Source organism: Amia ocellicauda, chromosome 6 (genome assembly GCF_036373705.1).
Source record: "Amia ocellicauda isolate fAmiCal2 chromosome 6, fAmiCal2.hap1, whole genome shotgun sequence".
Classification (NCBI taxonomy): domain Eukaryota; kingdom Metazoa; phylum Chordata; class Actinopteri; order Amiiformes; family Amiidae; genus Amia; species Amia ocellicauda.
This window is the reverse complement of record NC_089855.1, coordinates 13,849,423-13,875,936: the sequence shown is the minus strand read 5'-3', so window position 1 is coordinate 13,875,936 and position 26,514 is coordinate 13,849,423. Positions and strand designations below refer to the sequence as shown.

The window sequence follows — 26,514 nt, the reverse complement described above, 5'->3', positions numbered from 1 at the left end:
TTATGTTGAAATTGTATCTATTTGGGGGGAATAAAATGCAAATGGCAAATGATGCATAACTTTCTTATTTTTCTATTGTGTTACCTGATGATTTCCCCGAGTTTACATATACATTATATTTTATGCATGCTATTTAAAAGTAGACACACACCTTTTCCTCCTTGTATATTATTCCTCATTATATATTATTCTGGGGTTAATAGACAACAAATAGTAAGTTTTATCATAGTCTTTGCTCTTGTTTCAAGTGACGGATGGAGCCAGGTCAATAATGGTAGCAAATGCAAAGCAATATAATGATTTTACTTCAAATGTGACATTTACATAAAGCTTTCTCACAGTGAGGCAGCTTAAATTAATTGTGATTTTCAAATTCCATCATCACAAGCTTATTTGTTCATGATGCTCTGTACTGTTCATTGAAACATTTCTGCAGTGAACACATTTCACACTAACAAACAAGTTAAGTTTAAGAATAGTTTTATTATACAAAAATATTGTCTATGTAAAAAGATAAGTTATTCTGTAAGCAGCTTGACATTGAGAAAGTACAACAGTTCTGTAACAAGAATCTAAAGCTATTTACCATAGAACATCTCCAGTAGAAGGTCCTCCATGTTTACAGTGCCAATGATGGGTCTGAAGAACAGTTCGGTAATGACATTCACATTGATGGATCTCAGCAGGGAAAGTGCAATGAACAGTTTGGCAAACCTGGTAGGGTCTTCCCTATGAATCATTTTAACATATTCGTTAAGTGCTTGGTGTGCCTCGCTTTGTAGACCATGGATATAGTGTAGACAATGAAGCCCTGGCAGATCTGCAAAAAAAACAATAATACAAGGATGATCAACATTACCTTAGGAATTTTGATGATGTCAAAAGACCACTTTAGTATTTGTGTACAGTACAATTATTATAACGGAGGAAAAAGAAAAAACTCATCAAGATTTCCATCAAAAAAGATATTAATAGTCTTTACTATTTATGTGTTAACCACAGTTTTATGGATATAATTTCCTTCATGTGACACTAAGTGATTCAATACATCATGTACAAAATCTAAAACTAAGTAATGCAATGAAAGGGTCTGTCTTCATGTATAATAATAATCATCATCGTTCCCCTTTAGATATTATAAATAGATGTTATGTTGCAATGATAATATGACAGGACAAAAATCCATTTGGACATTTTGTACCTTGATGAAGAGATATCCAAACTCACTCTAATGTTTAACCTCCCCCCCCCCCCCCCCAAAAAAAAAAAAAAAAAAAAAAAAACAACCTGGATTAAAGAGAACGGCTCCTTTCATGTATGCATACTCCTTGGTACTTATATCCAGCCCCCAGCATTTGCTCAGAAACGCTTTAATGCCTTGAATCTCTGTTGTGGAGAGCGGGTCGTTTTGCTCAAGTGGGTCCCCTGGCTTGTCCTGGCCGCTAGTTAAGATCCTCTGGAGCATGCTGGGCTCGGGTGTCTCGGTGGTCTCAAAGTCAACCCTGTCCTGTGCCATGCCCAGGACCAGCAGCGGCGCCCAGCAGGTCCTCAGCAGCAGCAGCTGGTCATCCGCGGGCAGCTCTCGGAAGCAGGGCACGCTCTTGATGAACTTCAGCGTCTTCACCAGCACGGCGGAGGCGGCTTTGCAAGCGACCTGTGGGCATCTCAGGGTCACTTTCCTCTTGGATCCACACGAGCAAGCCTGCTGGGCGCTGCCGGGCTGTCTGAGAGGATGCACGTCTGTGTGGTGGTCGTTTTTTAAAATGCTGTAGAGGATACTGCTTTGCCTCCTGTTGACGAGACGGTGGCAGCTGTCACAGCCAGACATCCTGCTCTTGCCTTTTCCACAGGGCTCTGGAGCGGCTGTGGGGTTGTGTTAGCCCTGTGACTCCCACTCTCGCAGCAGATTTATATTTCCTTCCTCCCAACTGGAAGAACTTGAGCAGACTTTTCTTTTTTTGTTTTCCTCCCATGTTCTCCACACACCTCCCACCCTGCTTGCACAGGGACGCGCCTAGAGGGAGCCAGCGGCTGCGAAATTCACACGGGGTTGTTTGATACCTGGCATTTCCACACACAAAAAAACAGTGTGCGTTATTGATGAACTAGATTAAAACATAATCAGATGTATAATAAGATATCGATCTTTCTGTGTTATTATGTTAGCCCATGTGCAAGGATCAGAACCAAAAACTATTAGTAATACATCTCATCATACGTGGATAGGTTAGTGATATCCACAGACATTAACTAATATGAACTGGTACTGGATTTTATAATTACGTGTATTTGTTTGTTTATTTAAAATTCTATACACTTGTATGTATTTGATGTGTATAAACTGGTCTTAATGCTATCGTATTACTGAAAAAGCAATAATAAGTTAACTCAATAATCTGTAATGAAAATTGTTTAGCTAGCGTCATACTTTTGACCTGACACGTTGTGGGTCATATCTATATATGTATGCATATTTGAATGTTTTAGACCGTATTGCATACATTGTGTTGGCCAATCAGAGCAGCCCCTCTGCTGACGCCAAATCGCACACTTGCTCCCTACACCCTGCTGACGTCACAGAGTGTGCACTTGAGTGAGGTGTAGGGTGAAGCTAAAAGTCTTCAATGGTACACACTCCAGCGCCAGCATTCAAGCGCTTTTGCCTTTGACAGAAAAAGTACCTATGCAGTCTTTTCTTGTCATCTGTCTCTGTATTTCATTAAAATAATAATAATAATTTTGAAAAAAATTGTTCGTTAATATCACCTCCTAGTTTTATAGGATGCTACTTCAGTAATTAATTCATTGATTTGTGCCGAAACGTTTTTAGGCTGAACTGTCTAGCTAGCATTACATTACAATTATATACACCCGCCCCTGCCATACTTTCCCAATTGACTTGTCTCCGCCTTTAACACAAAGAGTTCTGGGACTTCAGACATACTTAATTGAATGGTATATTGCTGTGTTAGGGCAATTAAGGATTCAATTAAGCAATTAAGACCTCAGTTGGAGCAAAAACCAGCAGGGCAGGGGCTACTCCAGGACCAGTTTGAAAACCACTGCCCTAAGGTATTGGGACAGCCCTTAAGATGGCCACCGTAGTACTTCCGCCCCGCAAGGGAAGGGAACAAGGGAGCAAGTGCAGCCTGGAAGTCCCCCAAACCTCTTCAATATTTTACTCTTCTTTTAGTCCCTTTTTTATTTTCTATCAGGTATTCTTCGTATTTGATGTCAGTGATCCGGTAAATCGATTATAAACTGACTACTGATAAGTGATGACGTGCTGTGGATACCGTGCTAGTTGTATATGTCTTGCCGTGTAGCTTCAGCAGGCAGCCCCTGACCTCTTGAAGGGATTTTAAATCAAATTCAGCCCTCTCTGGAGTTAATAATCACGTTCATCTTGGCTTTCTCACTCTTTCTAAAGTAAGTCAGTCTCCTGAGTGGCGGTAATAATAGTATCCACCTGAGCCTGATAAATACGGGGCTTTGCTGTTCTCTCAGCGCCCTGTGTATCCATGGGGGCAGTTCAGCTCCTAGATACATGTTGCCCTTTAACTGTATCTGCTCAACAACAAAGCCTTTCTCTCTGGACTCTACTTACAAAAAAAGGGTTATGAATTATTAATTGGTTTAATTAAAATTCCTCAACCACAGAGAAAACAAAAATGCATTTGAGCTATTGGCCTGCACATTATCTACAACCACATTTCACTAAAACATAGTCTTTGTTTTGTTTTTTAAACCTATCAACTGTTGTTATTCATTGTCATTATTAGACACCATTTGTGAAAGATATCAACTTTCCCGTTACATCCCAATATTATTCATTATTAATTATATTTTCATTTTTTTGAATCTCCGCTTTATTGATATTTACTATATTTGTTGTAATTTTAGTCTGAGAATGGCAGTAACATCATTATGACTGAATTATATCAATTATGCTTTAATGTCAAGTTACTGTTACTGTTAAAATACACTTTTAAATATATATGTATGCAGTATACCAAATGTTGATCTGTAGTATACTGATTTGAGTGAGATGCTATCATTAATTTATAAAGAGCAATTTGCAGTTAATCTGTGAGGAAATTAAACATTCATAATATGATCTTCTTTAATTATGAGTCATAATATTGGAATCTGTTTTGAAAACAGCTTGTGGGACAATTTCTTCTTCCATCTGTTTCTGGAGAATTCTGCTTTAGGTCAACTTATCGTTTCCACATTCCCAGTAATAGTGATAGCAGTTCTACATGTAGGTCAACCAAGGCAGGGATCTTTAATGGAGAAATACCGTATTACATTATATCTTAATAAATATGTAAACGTTATGCATATTAAACAATAGGAACTTATAGCAAACAAATTCATCAGGCCCTTACCTTGGATTCCAAAGTGTACAATTTTTCATGTTTTAACACTAAGGAATTGTAGTTTCTATAGTGTGAAAGGTTTAATTATTTTAAATACAATTTGTATTGTTTTTACAAAAAGAAAAGCCTTGCTTCAAGGACAGCCTTTAACCTTAACATCTATACAGTTTTATTGATTTAACTGTGAAAACCGGAGTCAATGAATAATGAAGTTATGACTCAATGGCTTCATCACATTTGTCAAAAGATACTGTTGCTGGCTGCAAAATAAAATTCACTGAGACAACCATTTCATATTTTATAATAAAATGCCTCAGGGCTGCACTTGAAGATAAACCAAAAAGACTACCACACAATTTATAGTTTTCAAAGGAACAGGGAAGATAGGGAGGGAAAGTTTCTTGTGCTTTTCTGCATGAAATATTCCTTAACACTGTGTTAAATTTGTACAACTCTTATGTCTTATGTTTGTGATTAGGAGAAAATAAAATCAGATCTGTTTGAGTTTATGATTCAGTAAATAGGTTTTAATTTCATTTTCACCAAATCTTGCCTCCCTGTGTTGTAGAGCAAGATACTGTATGTCACAAATGTTTTCACTTGATCCTTTTTATGTTGTGCTCGCTCACAGTACACTTAAAAACAGCATCAACTGCATTATTAATACCTTAACTTGGGTATAAGGTTGTACATTTTCTTGATGGCATATGTCACACACACATACAAAAATAGGAAATATCAATGACCCTGGAATCGTAACCTATGACTTTATGCCATTCACCACTGAATACAATTACCTCCCACAAGCTAATGCTAAGTCCACTTACCTCCTTGCTAAGTGTTGTGGTGATATTTATATTGTTCTGTGTTAAAACTACCAATATTGTATCGCTATTCCTTTATCTATCTTGTGTAGAAGCGTTAACCGTAGGCGGTTAACATGGAGTTTGTTATGAGAGCTATTGGAGGAGTTGTTTGTAGTCAACTTCAGAGTTAACTTTGCTGCTGCATTTTAGCCTTCAGTCTAATATTAACAAGCTAGCTGTAACGGTAGAGATCACTGATTCATAGCAGTTCTTGAGAAACAGTCCACATTTTCAGCCCCACCTTTAAGTACCAGCTAACCAAAAACAGGGACTCTAGCAAAGAGCTTTCCTCTGTCCTGTTGCTACTCCGTTATAAAAACATAAAAGGGTTTTAGTTTGAAACAACTTTGGGCCATTGCACAAGATACATTCTTGCCAAGATGAATGCAATATTAAAACAGCCAGAAGGAGATATGCAATATTCAAATAAGCATTGCCTGCTGCCTTTATTAATGTAAGTTATAATGCTGGGGGAGGAGGAAGCGATGGGGATGTTTAGGAAAGCTGTTATACACATGGCATATGAGAAATCCTACAGTGGTCCCCAAACTATTGGATGTGCTTCAATTTTGTTTTGTTTTTTGTGAATAGCAACGTGGCCGCAATTTAGTATTATGAGCAGTTTACGTCCAGCATTGATGTGTTGTTGTTTTGTTTGTGAGGGCCCATACATTTGTCAATAACATAACTGTATGTGCTGCGGCCAGGGCCATTAAACACCTCTCACATACTACTAGAAGTGCAAATGTGAAAGAGACCCCAACTTAGAAACTGCTGCAGGAGGAATGGGACAATTTTCTTCTGGACATCTGGACATTTTGTCTGTTTTTCCCAATATTGGCAATATTGTCTGTCAGTGCTTATCAGAGTATTGGCCCTTATAATGTGCCCTAAGGCATCATTAAGGCAGTTTATACATATGTCCTGTAAGTGTGATATTTGCTTTCTTTAGAAGAGTTAAATGATTATAGATAATTAGCCGAATCACAATCTTTTCTCATTTGTAAAATGAGGGATATGTTACAGGTTTTAGTATGCAAAGTCTCATCCTGAAAAAGCTCTACATTCTTAGAAAAGTATTACAACATTCAAGTCACACAATCAAAGAAGTGGATAAAGTGTGAGTATGAGTTTTGTCACTGGAGGAGTGGAAATGAAGAGCTCAAGGATTGTTGATTGTGTGTGACAACCCCATATTATGTATTTGGGGTATTGATGGTAACTGACCTTTAATATCAAAGCTATCAAAAGGGATCTGGCTGATAATAATACCAGTTGAGTGTGGGGTGTTAGTGGCATGACTCTGGCTAATGGACAGTGTTCTAAATCATGCCATTGTCCTGCTTTTCTGAATGACATTCATCTCAGGAGACTTAAGTATACCCAAAAAGACAACAAAATATATGTTCCCCTCTGAAGGACAGTCAGTTCTTTACCTGTGGCATTTTCACCGCAACTGTGTATCCATGCCTGCTAATGAAAGTTGTAAATCTCTAGCTGCATTCATGCAACAAGGTATTATGCAAATATTGTTGGAGACGGCTCATTTTGAGTCTGAAAATGCAGTCTCGATACTTGCTTATATTTGTGTTTGTAAGTGTGATTCTGTTTCCAAGTAATAGCCTTTGTTTTGTTTTTATCTTCCAGCTCTTAATTTTCTGAAAAAGGCTCAATCAACCTGCATGACTCCAAAGTGCTTCCATTTGTGTGTTGTGTACTTCACAGCAGGTTAGGTAATTGTAAACTCTGGGGGAAAAAAAACAAGATGGAAAAATAAACAGCAGTTTTCAAAGTCATGGATGCCAGGTGCCTGAAATGGAAAACAAAGAAGCAAAGGAAACAAAGTAAATCACTGGATGTCATGTTTTCTAAATCACTTGTTTAATGATAGAGGCTGATCTGCAGCAGGGAAGGTGTCGACTATAGCACCAGCTGAGGAGTGTAACTGTAACTTAGATGTGAAACAGTAATTATATTGTAGGCCACATGGTGACTAAGTTCAGTGGTGCCTGCTGATCATCCAATAAGCATTAGAGATTATTTTCCTGAAGTATATGCTGAATGGGGTTCTCAGTAATTTATTCATAGGAACCCCAAATCTGTGTGTTTGTATGATCTTCGGTCTTCTTTCTATGACTTGGTTTTAATTGATATGACACAGTGTCCTACTGTGAAAGTTATTACCTTGTTTACAAAAGATTTGGGCCTAGAAAATTTAAGTGTGTGAATGTTTGTCACAATTTATATGAGTACATTGGATAATTGCTGGTTTGTTATAAAATTATCTATCAATTACATTAATACTCATTGTAGAGGTCTACATAATGGGTACATTTGTTATTATCCACTTACCATTAAAATAAAGATAAAGTGAAGGGGCCGAGGAAACCAACCCTGGATCAGCCTTACAGCAAACACTTAAAAACACAAACATACATTGATGCCATAAGTGGGCTGTTGACTTTCTTTCTCTTTGTAAATGATGATGTGCATCTTTGTCTATATCCTAAACAAATGGAAAAGGAGTGGGCTCTGGAGGAACGGGTGCAGAGAGTGGGTATCATTTGATTTCTGGCACAGCAGGACCAGAGAGGTCTGGAGGGAGTGTAAGGAGAGATGAGAGTCTGTAGGTAGCTCAGTGCAGTCTGGTCAAGGCAACAGTAGGTAAGAGCCAAAATCTTGAACTGGATTTGTCCTGAGATAAGGAGCCAGTGAAGGGAGTAGTGAGTGCAAATCGAGAGCAGAGAGAATGCCAGCTGAGTCCTGGATGAGCTGGAGCGGGTGGGTGGTAGTTGCAGATAGGCCAGCCAGGAGGGAGGGAGTTGCAGTAGTCCAGGGAGTAGAGAACCAGGGTCTGCACAAACAGAGTCAAGTAGAAAGTGAGGAAGGGTCGGATTCAGCGTATGTTGCTCAGGAAGAATCTGCAGGTGTGTGTCAGCATGGTGATGTGCTGAGTGTAGGAGAGCGCAGGATCGAGGGTGACTCCTAGGTTCTTAGCAGAAGAACAGGGAGAGAGTGTTGTAGATTCCAAGGGGATTGAGATGGAGAGATCAGCAGAACGTGAGGAAGAGAAAAGGGATAGATTATGTGTATTTTGCTCAGGAAGAATAACTTCCTGTTAATACAAAGGAGGAGAAACTTGTTTTGTTACTTGCTTAAATGAAAGCATAAAACTCTACCTAATATGTTTCGCCATTGATCATTGTGCACAAAACAACCCCTACAATTTTGAAGGATCTCTTTTCAATTAACATTTTCTTAAATGTAGGTTTCATGAAGATCTATGTTGTTGTTTTTTTTCTATTTTATTAACATAATTATTTATTTTTGGTTCTACAGCTGTTACCTTTTGTAAGTTTGATGTACTGTTTTGTTTCAAGGTTTGTTGACCCTAGACAAAATCCCACTAGAAATCCATAAGCCTGAGTCTTCATAGGCAAGAAACTAATAATAACTGCATGGGCATAAAGTTGGCTGTTATTTATGTTTACTTCCACAGAAGCGAATGGGGAGAAACTTGATTGCTTTTCACAGCAAATTGATTTTGCCAGGTAGCTTAGTCATGTGAAAATTAATTAGCTATTTTGCCTGTTAATTTGTCTTGAAACAAAGCTGGGACAATTTGTATGCTAGGATCTTATTTCATTTCACTAAATTAAAAGGGACAGAGTGGTAATATAGATGAAGGCTTACCTTCATTGTTAAGCAGTTTCCTATTTAAAAGGTCAAATGCAACAGCATCAAACAAGCACAACAGGTAACCTCATATTAGGTGTAAATGCATTATGAGTGTTTACATAGGTGGACTGGCCATCGGGCACTTCTGGCAAAACCATTTTTTAATTTGGTGGGCCGCTCAACTCCCGTGTGGGCCGGTTGTCCCGTGTGGATTTCCAGACTGCAAACCCCGGTCCACACTTCGCCAGCACCCCCCACCCCCGGACCGCACTTCACCAGCAGCCATCCCCGACAAGTCCAGGGCCGTTTTTTGGTCCCAGTCCACCCCTGTATGTGGATGTTTCTAATAGTTTGCTCAATCACAGGCAGTGCCCCGTCTAATTCACACATGAAACTGAGTAATCTGACTATTTTGCAGTTCAGTCTGAAACCTCATAATGACAGTCTAGCCAATCCAGGCAAACCGATCTAACACAATAATGAAGTAATCAACACATCAGCTACTGGATAATGAAAAAAAAAGCCTTCGTATAATGAAGTGCTTTTAGTGCTTTAAATCCACATAAAACTGTGAATTAATTTGTGGAACCACAGTCGGAACAAATCAGCAAAAAAGACAAACAGCATTTTAATTGTCAACATTCTTTTCAGCAGTTATAATAGTATTGCACGTTTCTTACACAAAACTTGTGTCACATCCTAGTGGGTGACTAGGGCTGACTACACTGCATGACCACGCCATCTCTTTTGTTAACGAGAGAGGACCTCCTTCACCCACCCTACCTCTCTCCCCGGGCAGGCTCAATCAGACCCCAGAACACCACCACACAGAAAGGCAAGTTTCCAGCAACAATCATAATTTATTATTTACACAGCTAGGACAGGGCATGAAGACTGTACCATAGCGGGGAACACAGTACACAAGGAAATGGGAAGCTAAATCTATGAAACCTAATCTAAAATTGCCTTTAATAAACGGGGCAATTAAACTAATAAAAACTCTACCCAAAATAACACAAGAACAATAATAAAGTAAAGATCTAATTAAGAATGAATAAAACCCAATGTCCTTGTTCTAAAATTAAAAATAGCAGCAACCATACATTCACAATCTCTTAATTTCACAGGAAAGTGCAAGTTTCTTTTGGCTGTAGCCAGTGCCCCGTTGGCCAACTGGGACCACAACTGGACTGCAGGTAAAGATAAACCAATCCCAACCCCAATAAACCAATAGGACCAAAAGAAAAGTAAACCACAATATAAGGAAGAAAACACACTTCATAAGTAAAAAAGACAACCGTGATTTAGAAAAGAATAAGTGCATATGTCTAATTAAATAAGTGAAATAAATTGTAATAAATCAATGAGGTACAATCAATTAAGTGCTAAATTGCCCGTCACATCCCTCCTGTGACACTTGCAATTTCAGTTAAGCATTTTATATATTTTTTAACAAAAATAATTCAATTGATACACAAATCATAATTGACAAATGTATTATAATCAAATGGCCCCTTGACATTTATATCCAACCCCCGCACTCTTCAATTTCTTTAGGTGCAGGAAACAGTTTGCATCACTTTTTTCACCTTGTAAATCTCCATCAATTACGTGGACATTAAATGTTAACTGTTGGTATAAAGTATAACAAAGAATGGACTACCAAATCCATCGAGTTAGGTTCATAATTCATCATTTCAGCTGTTAGAATTTTCCCTGATTCAACATCACCTAAGATGACAGGTTACCACTTCTGAAGCTATTTGTTTGTTTGTTTGTTTGTAAAAGTAAAATTGCAGGCACACAAACTGCGTTGCCATGGTAACTTCTGTTATCTTTTAAATGTACCTGGTCAAGCTTTCATAACATCTCCCTGTTCAATCTGTTCTCTCTAAAGAGCTGCACTGGACTTATTCTGGGCTTCCCCATGGTGATTAACTGCTAAAGGCAACTCGGGTCACCCTCTTCCCATGGTCCTGAGAAACTTCAGAGTGTTGTAAACGAACTTCAGGGAACCTTGCCAAGCCAGAGTCATGTGTCAGACCAAGAGAGGCATACAATTTTGCAGAGAGGAGCATTTGCATGTAAAATATATTATTACATCCATAGCTTTTGAGCTAAACTGGTGCTGATGTGTATCACAAATAACTCAAAACATTAAATATGAATCTAAATGCCCATAAAACTACTTTGCTATTTACATACAATGACATGCTCTGATGACAGTTGGAAATTAAACATTAGGTCTTCAAAAAATAGAATACATTTCAACAGTGGGACTTAATACAGTTGCTTAATACAGTGTTTGAGAGTGTTTTCTATTTTCACAAATCACAAATCAACTGGAAAATAACTCAGTCAACATAGTCCTGGGGTGTTTTGGGATGTAACTAAAAGGATCACTGGTTTTAATCACAGCTGGAAGCTAATGATTGCCTTTATATCCTGGCATTAGTTTCAGAGTACAGCGGAGCCTCATTAATAACAGACTTGATCAGCTGAAGAGTTTATTAATAAGGGTTCAATAATTCTATCGCCAAAGGGTAACTCCTTATTTTATTGATTGAACTTCTTGCCAAAGGAACAACATAATCAATGTATTTTTGCCTCATGGGAAGACAGTATTGATTGTCACAGCCAGGTAATGTTAGTCACATTTTTTACGTTGATAAGAAGTTCAAATCACTGTAAGTACAAAATATTTTTTTTACATTTAAATGGCAAGAATTTATTTTTATAAGATCCCATTTGGCCTGCTTTATGTGTAATGACACTGTATGTATCTTACACTCCATAAAGATCCATCATAACAATATACTTACATGCATTCAAAAGATTAATGTTATTACAGTCCATACATGTCCTGTTCTCCCCACACAAAAAGAAAATAAACAACTCTTTGCTTGTGGCAGTACTGTTTGTCTTGTACTCATTCATCCTCTCAATGTGGAGGTACAGAACAGTTTGTACCCTTTAACAAATGGTAACACCCATTGACACCCACCTGCACACACCTTCACAACTATTTCTACCACTAATTTAGACAATTGTGCATGGATGAGATTCATGAATAAAAAAGCATTCTGTGGAGAAACTCCTTGGATGCTAATTTAAACTAAATTACTGGGTTCGATGACATAACTGTACAGTTTGTGTGTTAGTCTGTGTGTTGTGTCGTTCCAATTGTATATAGAATAGCAGGTCTTTACTCACTATAGTCATATATTTAGGCCGGGAAGTTTACTTTACAGTTTTCTAAAAATCCTTCCAAATCAGACTAGACAGTTTCTGCCTATGATTTGAGATTTATATTGCTCAGTCTTGCACATCTCACACTTAAAACATCAATAGAAACCTTGTGACAAAAAAGCCTTTTTAATGAACGATGAATCAGTTAATAAACAGAAGTACATTGTTATGCCTCAAAACGTGAAACGTGTTTTTCATGGTACGATGCAATGTTACTAGTATTGTTGTTGCATGAAATTTTCACAAATCAGCTCTGAAGAGACAGAAACCACAGCTGGTTGTAAACCCTACTTCCCTACATAGTATGTTTGATGACCAAATTAAGGAAAGCATCAAAGTATGAATTAGCAGTTAAAAAGTGACCTTCAACTGAATCAGCAACCACAAGGTGGGTGGGATTATATTTTAACCAATATATTTCACCATGTCCTTTAAAGCACACTCATTGTTGTGCTTCAGGAATCTTCAAGGGGACAAAAAAGTGATGAGGCACACTCTTTCAGTAGAAGGCCTGAGAAAAATCTGCTAGCCTGTGTTTGGAAAGCACAGATACTGTAACTAATTGTTATTTAAGGCACAAGGACATCTTGTGAAAGAAAGTAATGATTTGAGGGTGATCTGAGGCAGACTACTAAAGCAGGGAAAGGAGGGCATGTGCTGCAGTTCGTTTGTTCTCGTTCGACTGAGTTGTGATCCCAGAATCAAACTGCTGACAATGACTTTTCCCCAGTCAATCTGCAATTAATACTGTAATTACAAGCAGTCGTGGCATAACAGTTTGGAAGGATCAAAGCCATTACTTATTTCACACATAAATTCATATCAAGGTCATCCTCCTGTTCAAAGGGGGCCGATACAGGCCTATGGGAAGTTAGAAATGATTTGTTCAAAGTGCCTTTCATAGTTTAGGAATTAATGGTCCTTGAAAAGGATAAGCTGGGAGTTAATTTTACAGCACGTCCCATAAACAAGCATTGTCGATGTAATTTTTCTTGTAGTTTGAAAGATAACCTTACCCCAGATTTTAACATCAGTGTTTCAATAATTCAATGAGAGCTGCATTGTCTGCAGTGACTGATAAACAAGGAAAGCAGTTGATTTTGCAATTTTAAGACACTGAAGGCATTGCTGGTTTTAATATATCAAACTATATTGTATATCCTCCACTTGAGGATTTAATCTTAAATATTAACGTCTCCTTCTTAAATATATATATTTAGATACATAATTTATATGAAGTAGCTTAAAGGGTATTTTCACTCAATGAAGTAGGAAAGGCTTTTTTATGTGGAACAAATGTGTAGTCAGGAAAAAAAGAAAGAAAGATGAAAGATATTGTATGAGGTGTTTCAGAATAGTAAATATACAGTGCCTATAGCCTGGAATTAAAATACATTAAAATATATATGTTTTAATTAATATACACATCCTACCCCACAACCTCCAAATTAAATTTGTAGAAAAAATATTTATATTAAAAACTGAAATGGCTTTGTTGGATATGTGTCCACCCCTCTTTTAATAGCAATCCTAACTACTCATGGTGGTGGCAGCATCATGTTATGGGGATGTTTTTCATTGGCAGGGACTATAGATAGAAAGATAGAAGGGGAAATTAATGGAGTAAAGTATAGAAATGTCCTTGAGAAACACCTGCTGTCTTCCGCAAGACAGCATAAACTGAATAGTTTGCCTTAAAGCATGACAACAACCCGAAGCACACAGCCAAAACTACACTGGAGTGGCTAAGGAACAAGAGGTAACCATCCTTGAGTGACCCAGTTAGAACCCTGACCTAAATCCAATAAAAAATGTGTGTCATGACTTGAACATTTCTGTCCATCAATGCTCCCCAACGAACTTGACAGAGCCAGAACTTTTTTGTAAAGAAGGATGGTCAAAAATATGCCAAATCTAGGTGTGCATACTCAGTAGAGACCGATTCCAACAGAATCACAGCTGTAATTGCTGCCAAAGGAGATTCCACCAATTATTAAGCCAGGGTGTGGAGACTTATCCAATTATGGTTTTTCAGTTTTGCATTTATAATATATAGATATGATTCACAATAAAAACATTCCCCTTCAGTACACAACAAAATGGGAAAAGGCGGTGTAGATTTCTATAGGCACTGTACAACCATTTCTAGGAAACTGACACATCCATGCAAAAAACAACGTAGGCACTGAGGTTGTAATGACCGAAGAATAACATGTATCTGGCACAATTAACAATACTGACCTTGAAAAAACACAGAGAAAGAATACAAAAAAAGTGTTTGAGCTAAATGCTGCGTCAATTAACAGTAAATGTAAAAGTACAACATGTACCTCAGAAAATACTGTAAAAAAATAAACAAAATCTGTACAAAAATAATTTTAGAATGTTGTATCCATGGTGCGCCATAGCTTACTTTACCGTCTCTGAGTGGATGTTTTTCATGCTGTTTTGTTGTAAACAGCTCTGATTGTTGCCTTGGTTACTGCCTCGATTTTCTCTCTCATCCTTCTGTGACTTTCCCTATAAAGGGATGTGGCCTTGTCTCTTATGAGAATTACAAATTGAATATCGCTCTCTTCAAGGGCCTCTGTCATTCTGTCTGAAACTTCAAAGAGGTGAGGGAGAGGAAACGGCAAGGATGCCCAGTCTGCTGTTTTTTATTTTATTTTTCTAAAACAACTGTAAACCCCACCATTCTCAAAATTTAAATCAAAAAGTCTATATATCAAAATGACAAGTGTCAATGATCAGCATGTTACTGTTCTTAAGAGGGGGAAAAAAACATCCTTTTTTCTTTCTTCGTAAGATCAAGGAGACTGCCTCTATGTTCTAAGGGCAGTGAGAATGAGGTACGAGTCAGGTATTGAACATGCTAACCAGGGAATGGTATTGTGTGATAGTACTCCTACACCAGTCCTTTGCCTTCTTATTGAATTGATAATGTGCTTCTATAGATCCTTACAAACTATTGCAAGTACTTGACCAATACCTATGATACAAGTTCAGTTTTCTTTCCGATAAAAAAGGTTTATTTATATTCACAGGCGCATTTCTCTGTATCACCTGGTTGCAATTTAAACTGTCATTTTAATGGAAAACAGTTTCTAATAATGATTTAATTGAGAAACAGTCAATGGATTAACAATCTTTATATCTTAAATGGCTGATAGTGACCTGTCACAGGATCTGAAATCTGATAGAATTCCCTTGGAGTATAAATGTTAAAGTTCTGTAAACAAGTTTACACAATGTATGATTTTAATGCATTCAAAGAGCTATAACTCTTGACATGAGGTTGAAAAGTAAAGGAAAAATTATGACTCTCAAGAGTCTGTAAAAAGGCACTGCTTAAATCAGTCTGCTGCAAAGAGACTGTACTTTCATTAAGATTAGCTTGGCTTGCTGCCATAGAGATGAACGCACAATAAATTAAAGATGTTTTCTCCAAAGTTTATAGTTGATAAAGGTATAGGGTAGTTGCAGGGCATTACGTTAGTACAGAGCTGCACCATGTTTTTATATTTTGTTTTTGTTGTTATTTAAATTATGACCTTGGTGGTGTATAAAGTAAAAGAATAAACATCAAAATATGTTTAAGTATCCTTTAAAACCAATATATGTGTCAAGGTCAATCTTTATTGAGTGAAATAACCATGCCAAAACTGCGTAAAACTTTGTTTTGCTTTATTCTAATGAAAAAGCATACTTTTTAATGAGTTAAATTAGGTTAAATTAATGAGTTTAATTAAGTAAATGTAAAATATTTTCATAGTGTGTGTGTGTTTGTGTGTGTGGCTCACATTCATGCTCTTCACTTCAAGTCAGCCCGTTTGTTTAACTGAACTAATGATGTACTAATTTGACAAAATCAAACATGATCTGTGTCTTTCCCAGCAGTGAATGTAAAGATACTTACCATTTAAAATATTCCTTGCCTCAAGAGCTGGAGTTGCCTTTACCTGCACTAAAATGACAGAAAAAGTAATTTGTATTTTACACTGTCATATTGATCAGATTGATCTTCGTGTGTCCTTTGCCTGAAGTAGTTTAACTGAGTACTTGGCAAAGGTATAACTCTCATTTGTAATATAGCAGGAATGTGCAGGCTATAACAAAATCACAAATCAAGAAAAATTAAAAAAAAGTTTCAGGTAACCACTTTTACTGACAAAATCCTGGAGTTAAGTGATGAGTTATCAGATGATGTGCAGAGCTCCTCAGTGCCCATTAATGCTTTTCCAATGATAGTCAGAATTTCATGCTCCAGGGAAGGATTTCAATCCACTCTACCTCTACCTGTTTTACTTTTGAAGTATGGAGATGTGCTGAGAGTAGGATAGAGGCTCAAGGATGGCTCCTAGATTCTTAGTGGAAGAAGAGGGGAGTGTGTGGTAGATTACAAGGGAATTGAGATGGAGAGATCAGTAGAAGGTGAGGATAAGGAGTGAAAGAAGGGGAGATCAATTTAGAGAGGTTGAGCTTGGTGTTATGTGTTTAAATCTAGGAGGTAAAAGCAGAGAGATAGGAAGAGATGCGAGAGGGGATGAGGGGGTCAGAAGAAGGAAATGACAGGAAGATCTGGGCATGATCTACATGGAAATGGTTGGAGAATCCATGGTATGTGGTGTGGGGGGCCAGAGAACATGTGTAGAGTGAGAACAGGAGGGGACCCAGGACAGAGCCTTGGGGCACACCTGTGAGGAGAGGTTGTGGTGTGGACCAGGTGAGAGCAGATTCAGAGGTCAGCATGGAGGGAGAGGAGGATGCAGAGTTGTAGGCTTTAGAGAGATCAAGGCACGATAGAGGAGAGGGAGGCCACCCAAGCAGAGTTGAGGGAGTCCGTGACCGCTAGGAGAACAGTTTCAAAGGATTGAGCAGTGCAGAAGCCAGATCACAGAGGATCAAGGAGTGAGTGATGGGAAAGAAATGCAGAGAGCTGATGCTGAACAGACCGCTCAAGGGTTTATGAGAAGAAGGGGAGAAGGGAGACAGGATGAGGAGAAGTAGGGTTGAGGGTGGGTTTTTTCAGGAGTGGAATCACAGAAGCTTGTTTAGTAGCAGAGGGGAAGCAGCCAGAGAGAAGTGAGGAGTTGAGGAGGGAGGAGATGAAGGGGAGTAGATCAAGAGTAGTCGCCTGGAGTAGGCGAGTGGGGAGGGGGTCAAGGGCACATGTGTTGGGTTGTGGCCTTGAAGCAGAGAGGAGAGTTTAGAGTCAGAGGAAGGTGAGAGAAGAAAAAGAAAGTCAGTTAGTAGGAGATATAGTGGGGATAGGAGGAGAAGAAAGGGTTTTGAATGTGGAAATTAAAATGACTAATTTCACGTTAACTTAAATTAATATGGTCATATATGAGGATAGACTGTACTGTCCATGCTCGGCTCAAACTAATTTTAATGTGTAGTTACACCAATCCACTGTTACTGACACATATTTATGTCACTAAGATATTTATTGCATCCAATTGTCATATATCCAATTTGCACACATGGATTCTGGTTGTTCATTCCTTGTTATTTTATAATCTCATTATAAGTGGTGTTTTAATTACACAATACAAAATGTAACTGTCAAGCAAAGCTCATAGTTTTGTCCTTCAGTGGTAGTGCACTAACACCTCGGTTAACGAAGTAGATGCGTTCCGTGATGTCATTTCGTTAACAGAAACTTCATTATCCAGAAACTTACTACAGGCAGAAATAACACAGAAGGCATAGGGACGCGCTTTCCAAGACTTCAGAAAAGGGGGGTTTCAGTAGGAAAATATAATTGAATACTAACATGAAACAAAGTCAAATGTATCTTAAAGTATATGCAGTAGATTGCTGCACTGTAGCTTCACTGCTGGGTAAGAGCCACTTAATTTCTGGCTTGACAGTCTGCATTTCCAGTTCAGGAGAGGTGGATTTCCACATTTATGCTTTTTGTCCGGTGAAGCCACTACCATTAGATGGTCGTTTGGTTGAGATAACAGGGTTAATTAAATGACTTTATCACTGCCCAACACACCATAAATAAATGTCCCATTAAGATGATCTGGAGCAGTGAGGAAGGCAGAAGCCTGGTGAAGTGCAACCAATGATTGTACCAGGTGAGGGAACTGAGTTCTTCACCGAGTAAAAAAGGAAAAAAGTCTGCACCTGACTTTGTTATAAAGGAGCTTAGGTCCCCAAGGATTTGTTGACTGAGGTATTACTGTACCTAAATGATGTGGAGGGGTGCATTACTTGTTATGAGTTCAGAGTAACATTACATTTCACCAGTACAAGCAGTACAGTCCATGTATGAGCCCTGAAGGCCGAACAAAGTCTTCCAAGCTTCCCTTCTAGCCAGCCCCTCCTTTTCACTTGACATTGTTTGATGAGATTTCAGCCTTGTAATTTTGTTATTGCTTCCCATGAAGAAATAGTGTCGATCACACCAATAATACCACCAAGGTTCTGGGTATGTGGTCTGAGGGAAGGTACAAGGGACCAGGCAACATGTTTTACTTAATCAGATCACACCTTTCACTATTGTTGACACATAATGTTTTTGAATGACAGAAAGCCCCTTTTATGGGTGACCCTGAGCAGAAGGTGAGACTCAGGCTGACACATTTTCTCCATATTTCTGGCGTTAGTCCCACTAACCCTGAGGTAGTAAATTCTGAGAGAAGCTCGGCAGGCCTCTGTGTGTGGTGGATACAAACCCTGGGGCACTCAAGCAGGCAGGCAGGCTTTTATTCCATATGTGGTTGTGTCAGATTATACTTGTTTTTTCACCTCCACTTAAACCAGGTTTATCACGTTGTTATTGGTTGTTTTCTGCGTAGCCGAAATGTTAATGTCCTATATCCATTTAGTCCAGGCTTTGTCCTGTAGAGACCCGGTTATGGTTAATTGCACAGTTTACCTTTAAATCACCAACATAAAGAATGAAAACACAATTATTAATAAATTAAGCCAGTTATTTGTTCTGTTAAGGGAACTGAGTGGTATTCAAGTGCTCCATATAATCTTCAAATGACTCAATCCTCCAATACACCTGCTTAACTGATCAGTATAACAAGTATCTAGATCTTTATAATTTGATGATTTTGATTTGGTTTAATCATTGAAGAGTGATCTATTAAACCTGTTAGACTGGGACTTTCCAGAAACTGGGTTGGACGGCTCTGCCCTGTGTTAAACAGGTTGGCCTCAGTTTGCTGAATCCCTTATGTATGGCAACACTACGTCCCTGAATTGTGACTCCAATCTGAATGACTATCACTGTGGATCTGCTAGTTGAGTGGAATAGGAAAATGTTATAGGAGAGGATGGAAGATGAAATGGCATCTGACATTCAGGGATCTGTATGTTTGGAAAGACATTGCCAAGATCAATTTACGTCAAATGGAAAAAAGCAAACATGGACTTCCCGCTCATGTTTTTAAACCAGATCACCAGACAGGGGAAAACCTTAAAAACCCTTTTCTCCTCGGTTTCCATTATATTTAGCCCAAACAAAGTAAACATTTACAATCATAAGACAACTCAAATATGTAAGATTAGTGTGATTGCATATTTAAACAGTGGCAAAGAATGTTTATGACCAATGTAATGATTGCTCTGTATGGATCTGGCTTTAAATAAGTTATATTTTTCATGCATGCTAGCATGTCAAGTGTTTAGCAGATCGCTGTATTACTTTTTAAAACATGTTCTGGACAAAAGAAAATCCTTAACTTTGATCATTATATTTCAACTTGAAATTTCAAACTTTGTGTCCAAGATAACTATTGATCTTAGTAACTGGCACTTTTTTCTCATTTTTGTATTTATTTTTTCACTCCCTTTCTACAGCCAGAGAAAATTACACTGTCATTTTAATGGCTGGTTAAACCTTGACAGTACAGTTTTTCTTCTTGATGAAATTGCTTTGCATAATTCAGTTAGTGGAGCTGCCGTGAAGCTCATAAACCGGTCAATGACTTGGTTTTGTCCCTCGTTTCCCTTGAACAAATATCAGTTAATGTTTGCCTTGGCTTTGGACTTTAAACTCTAAGATATATGTCATGTGCAACATATGGTTCCCCCAAACTCACTTACTCAACCTGCAATAGCTCCCACACCATTGCACACTTAACCTCACGGTACCTGTCACTGCTACGCACAGCTTTAAGAAGAAAGCTGGAAAGTATTGACAATGAATAGCAGTGGCAAAGTTTACAAAAGCCTTGACAGTCCCATGACCTTATGCTGCTGCTTAAACAAAAACATCAGATCAGCATTGCTGGGTTACTGCAAAGGAAGTACTAAGGAGTCAGTGAACAGAAAGAATAAGATAACGTGGTTAGCAAACCCAGATAAGAGAAAATGAAATTAAGACTTTTGTTGAATCCTTTAGAAGAAAATAAAAATATATTTTCCATTTGTTTAAATTTGCCCTAAACAATTGCTGATGGTGCACCTTTTACACTTTCTGCTCTACAAGCAGAGACACTCATGTCTGCCTCCTTTTATAGCCGATTAAAGCAAATTCCAAGGTCATTAAACAGGCACAAAAACACAAGGTCATGCTGTACAGAATATACAAAAGAACAGATGCTGAACAGCCTTGGTACAGATTATTTTATTGTACTGTACTCTTTTGTTGTCTTAATGACCTGGGACAATTGCTTCCGTGGATTTAGGGGGAATTTTTGTAGGATTTTAGATTCATTTTCGTCAAATAATGTATTACCACTTTAATTCACACACTCACTAACAGTATACCACTGTAAATCTTTCATATTTATAGATTGCCAAATTTAAATTTATACTTATACTTATTGACACACAACTTTCCCCTTCTGCCGTTTGTTCCTGCAGAAAGGCTGTTTGTGTTTAATAATGCTTTCTGCTACATTTTGGTTTGAAGGAACATGGGAACAATAACATCTAACATGGAGTAAAAAAGTAGTGTGCAAGATCCTAATCCCCTGCATATTGCAAAAAGTCAATAACAGGGGCACAGCACTGGCAAGGCAAGAACAAGTTGAGTGATCATTTTTTAAGTGAGTTTGTTATTTTGTTCATTGTAAAATATCAGTATTAGCAAATAGAAAAAAAAAATTATAACTAAGGTTCATGTAGTGTAGACACCTGGGAACAAGAACCCAACACAGAGTTCTTGACCTGTTTTCAGGCAACTTTGTTTGATCAAAGCAAGTTGGATTTTTTATGACATGGCTAGGAGAGATGCCAAAAGCCAATAAAGCCCAATGAATAAATCATGTGCCTTTACTTTCCTTGATCATTTAAATGGATTAGAACCGGGATCAGGAAAACTGATTTTTATGCTGTCAGGGGAAAGTATAATATTTTGTTCACTTCAGTGTAATTTTCTGTTATAAAACTGTATTTTAAGTATTCACCAGTTTTCAATGTTTTATTGAAGCCCAAACAGTAAAAAATAAATACAAATCTTAAAAAATCCCTGTAAAGTAATGCAGAAGGGATAACGTAATCCTCTAATAAGCAAAGAGAGAATTAAATGTTTATTACTGGAGTAAGAATCCAGAAGACCGTTGGAACCCCGTATATTTTAAAGTACATCAGATCAGGACAAGGGCTGCAGTATCCATTTCCTTATTGTGTTCCCCGCTATGGTACAGTCTTCATGCCCTGTCCTAGCTGTGTAAATAATACATTGTGATTGTTGCTGGAAACTTGCCTTTCTGTGCGGTGGTGTTCTGGGGTCCGGTCGAGCCTGCCTGAGGAGAGAGAGTGGGTTAAGGAGGTCCTCTCTCGTTAACAAAAGAGGTGGCATGGTCGCACAGCGTAGTCACCCCTAATCACCCACTAAGGGCGTGACATCAGTGCCCACCGGGGGCCTGCAGGTGTTTTCAGAGTGGTTTCATCTGAGGGATTGCTTGCTTCTACAAAATCTGTGGGGTTGCAAAATATCTGTGAGTGCTCAAACTGAGAGTTTGGGTATGGTTAGAAAGGGCGCATAACAGTCATAACCCCTTTCACACTGAAATACCTGCAAAATTCAGGCAGTGTTTGCCTGTTTTTTTTTCTATTGCACCCCCATTCACACTGGCTTTGAATGCCAGCAAAATTCGGGAGAGGAGATACAGACCGATATTCTGGACGTGTTTGTAAAATCTCGATCATTTCCCCATTTTGCCAGTTTCCTTCCATTGTGTTAAATGGGTTATTAGTTCAGTTCGTACTCACAAAACCAAGAACAAATAGTCATGAGGGAAATGCAAACTATACGTCAATATAGGGTGCGTTTTTCGTACTATGACCGGGTCATCAGGCTGAATGGTTGTATGTTTTTGCGGTGTGGTCACTGGACCCAGCGCTCACTGATCATTTGAACCAATGAACCCAGTATGAGACTCGGTTCACATTCGCCTAATGAGAGACATTATGGGATCGAATGGGGTCTTGACATATACTGCTGCAAAGTTAAATCAACTAAAATAAATGAGAAAAAAAGCATTGATTGATTGCTCAAAACAACTTATTTTATTTTTAATTTTTTAGTTTGACTTTAAATTAAATAACTTGAAACAAACTACCATCAGTGTCACTGTAATGCAGTTTGCTTATGTATAGATATATTATATTTTGCATATTTATTGGTATATAGCTTCTGACTTGCCAATAGTTAGCATTATATACATCACCAACCTGTTGGTTAATCAATAACACTCAGAATTACTGCGACTACATTATATTCAGCCTCTGCCATTTTGAATGACCCGGTCCATTTTTGCGTTACGGTCATGGTCACGGTCACGATCACAAGTTCTTAGTCACAGGTGACTTAACCTGTTTGTCTTTGGTCTGCTTGGTTATGCCAGTTAGTTAACGTGTATATAGTGTAGACCAGTGTTCTCCAAATCCAGTCCACCATCCAGCAGTTTTTTTTAAATCTCTTTAAATCATCACCTGCGTTTGACCTAGAACAGGGATTCAGCTGGATTCAGTCAAGTGATGAATTAGTTCAATTAACTAATTAAGAACTCAAGTGGAACAAAAAACAGAAGTGTTCGGGACCTTGAGGACTTGATTGGAACAACTTGTAGGCCTTTGCCTGCAGATGTGGAAATGAAAGTTTGGGGGTAGGGGACCAGCACAGCCAAATCTTGACATGAAGCTGTTTGAATGCTACATTCTTACACACAACAAGCACTTTACATAGCTTTCTTAAGGGAGCATGTGATTGACTCAGCTGCATTCATAGCTTGTTGACATCCTTTCTTCAGCAGTATGTTAATGTGATAATGCTTAATCATTTCACTGGGTTATTATTTTATTTGGCTGACATCTTTGTCTAAGGCAATTACTTAGTCAAACAATGTATTTGTTTTATGGAACTGAACACAATTATTTACAGGTTGTAAGTTGGTGGGGGTTTAAAGATACTTACAAAACTGCAGAAGGTAGATTGACATTGACCGTACATAAGTACCACGCATAAACTATAACTATATTAAAATCTACTCCTGATCACTATTTCAGAAGCTCTTCAGAAGGCATGTTTCAGTCCATAGTTCAATTCTGTACTCTTTTTAAATCGCTTTCTATTTGTAACTGAGATGTACCCCCATTTTGCTTCCTTCAAACATCTACCTACCCTTCTCTCATCTCTCTGATGTGTATTGGTGGTAATGTATAGTGATGAAAGAGCCAATCTGTAGTACACCTAGAATGCTCCTCTTGGTATAAAACACTCACGATCATTAGGCAACATTTTTTCTCTGCCCGGTTAAGTTTCTCTTCCTTAGTGTAATTCTTCCATCCACAACCTTGCCTTTCACACCCATGAAATGGTCATCTGAAAAAGTCCTGTGTCTGGCCATCATCCCTGTAATGGTTGCTCCTTTTTGGCTTTCCCCAACAATATAGCCCTGCTGGCAGTGTAGAACACTTCTGTCTTTCCTCATCTTGAAAATGACTGACATCTGTGTGGCAAGCCAGTTTTTTTCAAACATTTAGGAAATGCTGAAACCCATTTGAGCACTCGGTTTCTATTTTTCTGGCCTGTGTGTGTGTTTTCTGTGAAGGCATTTAAAAATATATTAAACCAATTTGCCATGATGATATCAGAATGTAGCATTTACGGTGTGAACACAGGCGTTTTCAGCAGCACTTATATTACTGGTTATAAAAATTGAAAATAGAAGGGTTTTAAACCTTGTGAAGTAGTGTCCTTGATAAACACATATATTTTCCTTCTGAGATCAAACCTAATTAACTGGAATCACTTGTGACAAACAGTAGGGTCCATTTTGTCAAGGACATCTGTGTAATTCACTGATCTGTCTACTGCTACGTCCGTATCTAGGTTTACTGCCCTTATAAAAACACTCCTTACATTAGACTGATGATTTTGTTTCTTGAATAATTGTTCATTTCATCCTCATAAAAGGTGGGCAGGGCGCCGCTCAGTGAAGAAGCCACAGGCCCATTAAATCAAAATTCCTGGCGCTTTTCTTCATCACTCACAATCTAGACTTGGCTTCTCCCATAAAAATGATGGAAGCACCCTTGTTACTGAGATACAAGCACCACATAGATTATACATATTAATTTATGTTCTGTGAATCTTTCATTGAATAGGAAGCCAGCCCTGGCATAGTGTAGGAAATGAAATGGATTTCAGTCTAATTTATGTCCTTTTCATCACATTTTATGAGCTTCACCTGCATGCCGCATGAATAAGTTGCCTTCAACAGGCAAAAGAAAGAGATCATGTTTGCATAAGAGTCTAAATTATGAGCCTAATTGTGTTCCCAGGGCAAAAACAGCCACGGGGGAAATGGAACATTGTGACCATTGATGTACGTCCATAAAAATACTTCAATACAGACACTTTACAGTGATGATTGTTAGAACCTGTCAGCCTCCACGCTCACACCATGCAAGTCTTTTAGACAAGATATTATTACGCAAATAGAAGCTTTTAAAACAGACACTGAAATGTTGCTTATTGCATTCTTAGCCTGTGCCTGAACCTTTGAATAAGTAAGAAAGAGACCACCAGGTACAAAACACGTTTGATATATTTTAAAATGTAGCATACAGTTAGTCTTTAATATCATAAATGTCCCCTATCATTAAGATTTTTTAATGTTCCTGCCTTATACAACTTATATTATCCAAATTGATACTCACATGGCAAATCAATTATTTCAGTGCATTACCCTCAGTATTTATGCATTCTATGTGAACAGTCACAAGTCAAGCATTAACATATATACTGAGTGGAAATGAATGATTGACCACTTTTAAATATAAACATCTGTAAAAGTTTGCTCATGTGCCTTTGCTAACATACAATTAACGATCATTTTCTTTGTGTGCTGCTCATTTCGACACTCTGACGCTTTTGCTAATCAGTCTAATCAGTCTAATGTCTCTCCTTACACCTTATCTCACCCTCCCAGGTCTCTTCTTAGCAGTACCTTCTTCCTCTACTCTTTTGCTCGTTGTGGTGAAACCAGCTTCCTCAGGACTTGGCACTATCCCCCCTGACTACCTTATTTCTTACCAGTGTATTGTACTGGATTAATTGCATTCTGTTGTTCTACATGATTTGCTGCATTATTCTACAGTATAACATAGCTCCTTGTTAAGTTAATAGTACAGTTGTGTGTGTGTGTGTGTGTGTGTGTGTGTGTGTGTGTGTGTGTGTGTGTGTGTGTGTGTGTGTGTATTTGTTATTGTTTGTTTTTATGCAAGTCTTGCAGATAAAAACATTGGCTAAAGAAGTAACTGCCAACTACCAATAGCTATTAGAGATAAATAAACCGAGAATCTTGCAGAACAGTGAAGCTGTAATTTATTTTTTCTTTCAGTTTTGTTTGCTATTAGAGCAATGTATCTCATGTATTGTTTTCTCCTCATGATGTTGTTCTTGTCATCCTTGTTTTGTCCTGTTTAAATAATGGACAGACCCAAATAGCCTAGCACACCAAATATGTGTTAATGCCAGATTTGGATATTTTCTGACAAATTGCACAGAAATGCTGGCACATTTTCTCAAACAGAGACTGATTCTATTACAGAAACTTAAGAAATAAGTGGATTGTAATATATCCTTTTTTCAATACCTTGATTAGATTAACTTTAAATACAGTGTGGGAATAATTAAAACAAAAACAATAATCAGTATCATTTGGAAAGTAAACCAAGAAAACAGGAAGTTTGACTTTGTGATTATTGTTGGAGATTCCTGTGGTATAATAGGAATACTTAAGAGTTGAATTTGATGTGACTAAAATAGCATATTGATAATACATTAGATATGCTACAGATGTGTTGTTACTAATGTAATTCCTTTAGCCGGTAGAAATGTAATACATAATAACATTTGAATA

The 26,514-nt window shown here is 37.9% G+C and overlaps 1 protein-coding gene across 1 annotated transcript; it reads right to left on the bottom strand.

The window, feature by feature from the left end:
- Positions 1 to 282: 282 nt before the first annotated feature.
- nr0b1 (nuclear receptor subfamily 0, group B, member 1) lies at positions 283 to 1,942 on the bottom strand. Its single transcript, XM_066706220.1, has 2 exons — positions 1,288 to 1,942; positions 283 to 820 (listed from the first exon to the last, which is right to left on the bottom strand). Exons 1-2 carry the CDS (start codon positions 1,826 to 1,828, stop codon positions 579 to 581), a joined length of 783 nt encoding a protein of 260 aa, XP_066562317.1. The 5' UTR covers positions 1,829 to 1,942; the 3' UTR covers positions 283 to 578.
- Positions 1,943 to 26,514: the final 24,572 nt, after the last annotated feature.

Coding starts and splice junctions, on each gene's coding strand:
- nr0b1 (XM_066706220.1), bottom strand. CDS start 1,828: ATGTCTGGCTGTGACAGCTGCCACCGTCTCGTCAACAGGAGGCAAAGC. Junction 821..1,287: donor AGCCGTTCTCTTTAATCCAG/GTTGTTTTTTTT, acceptor TTTTTTTTGCAG/ATCTGCCAGGGCTTCATTGT.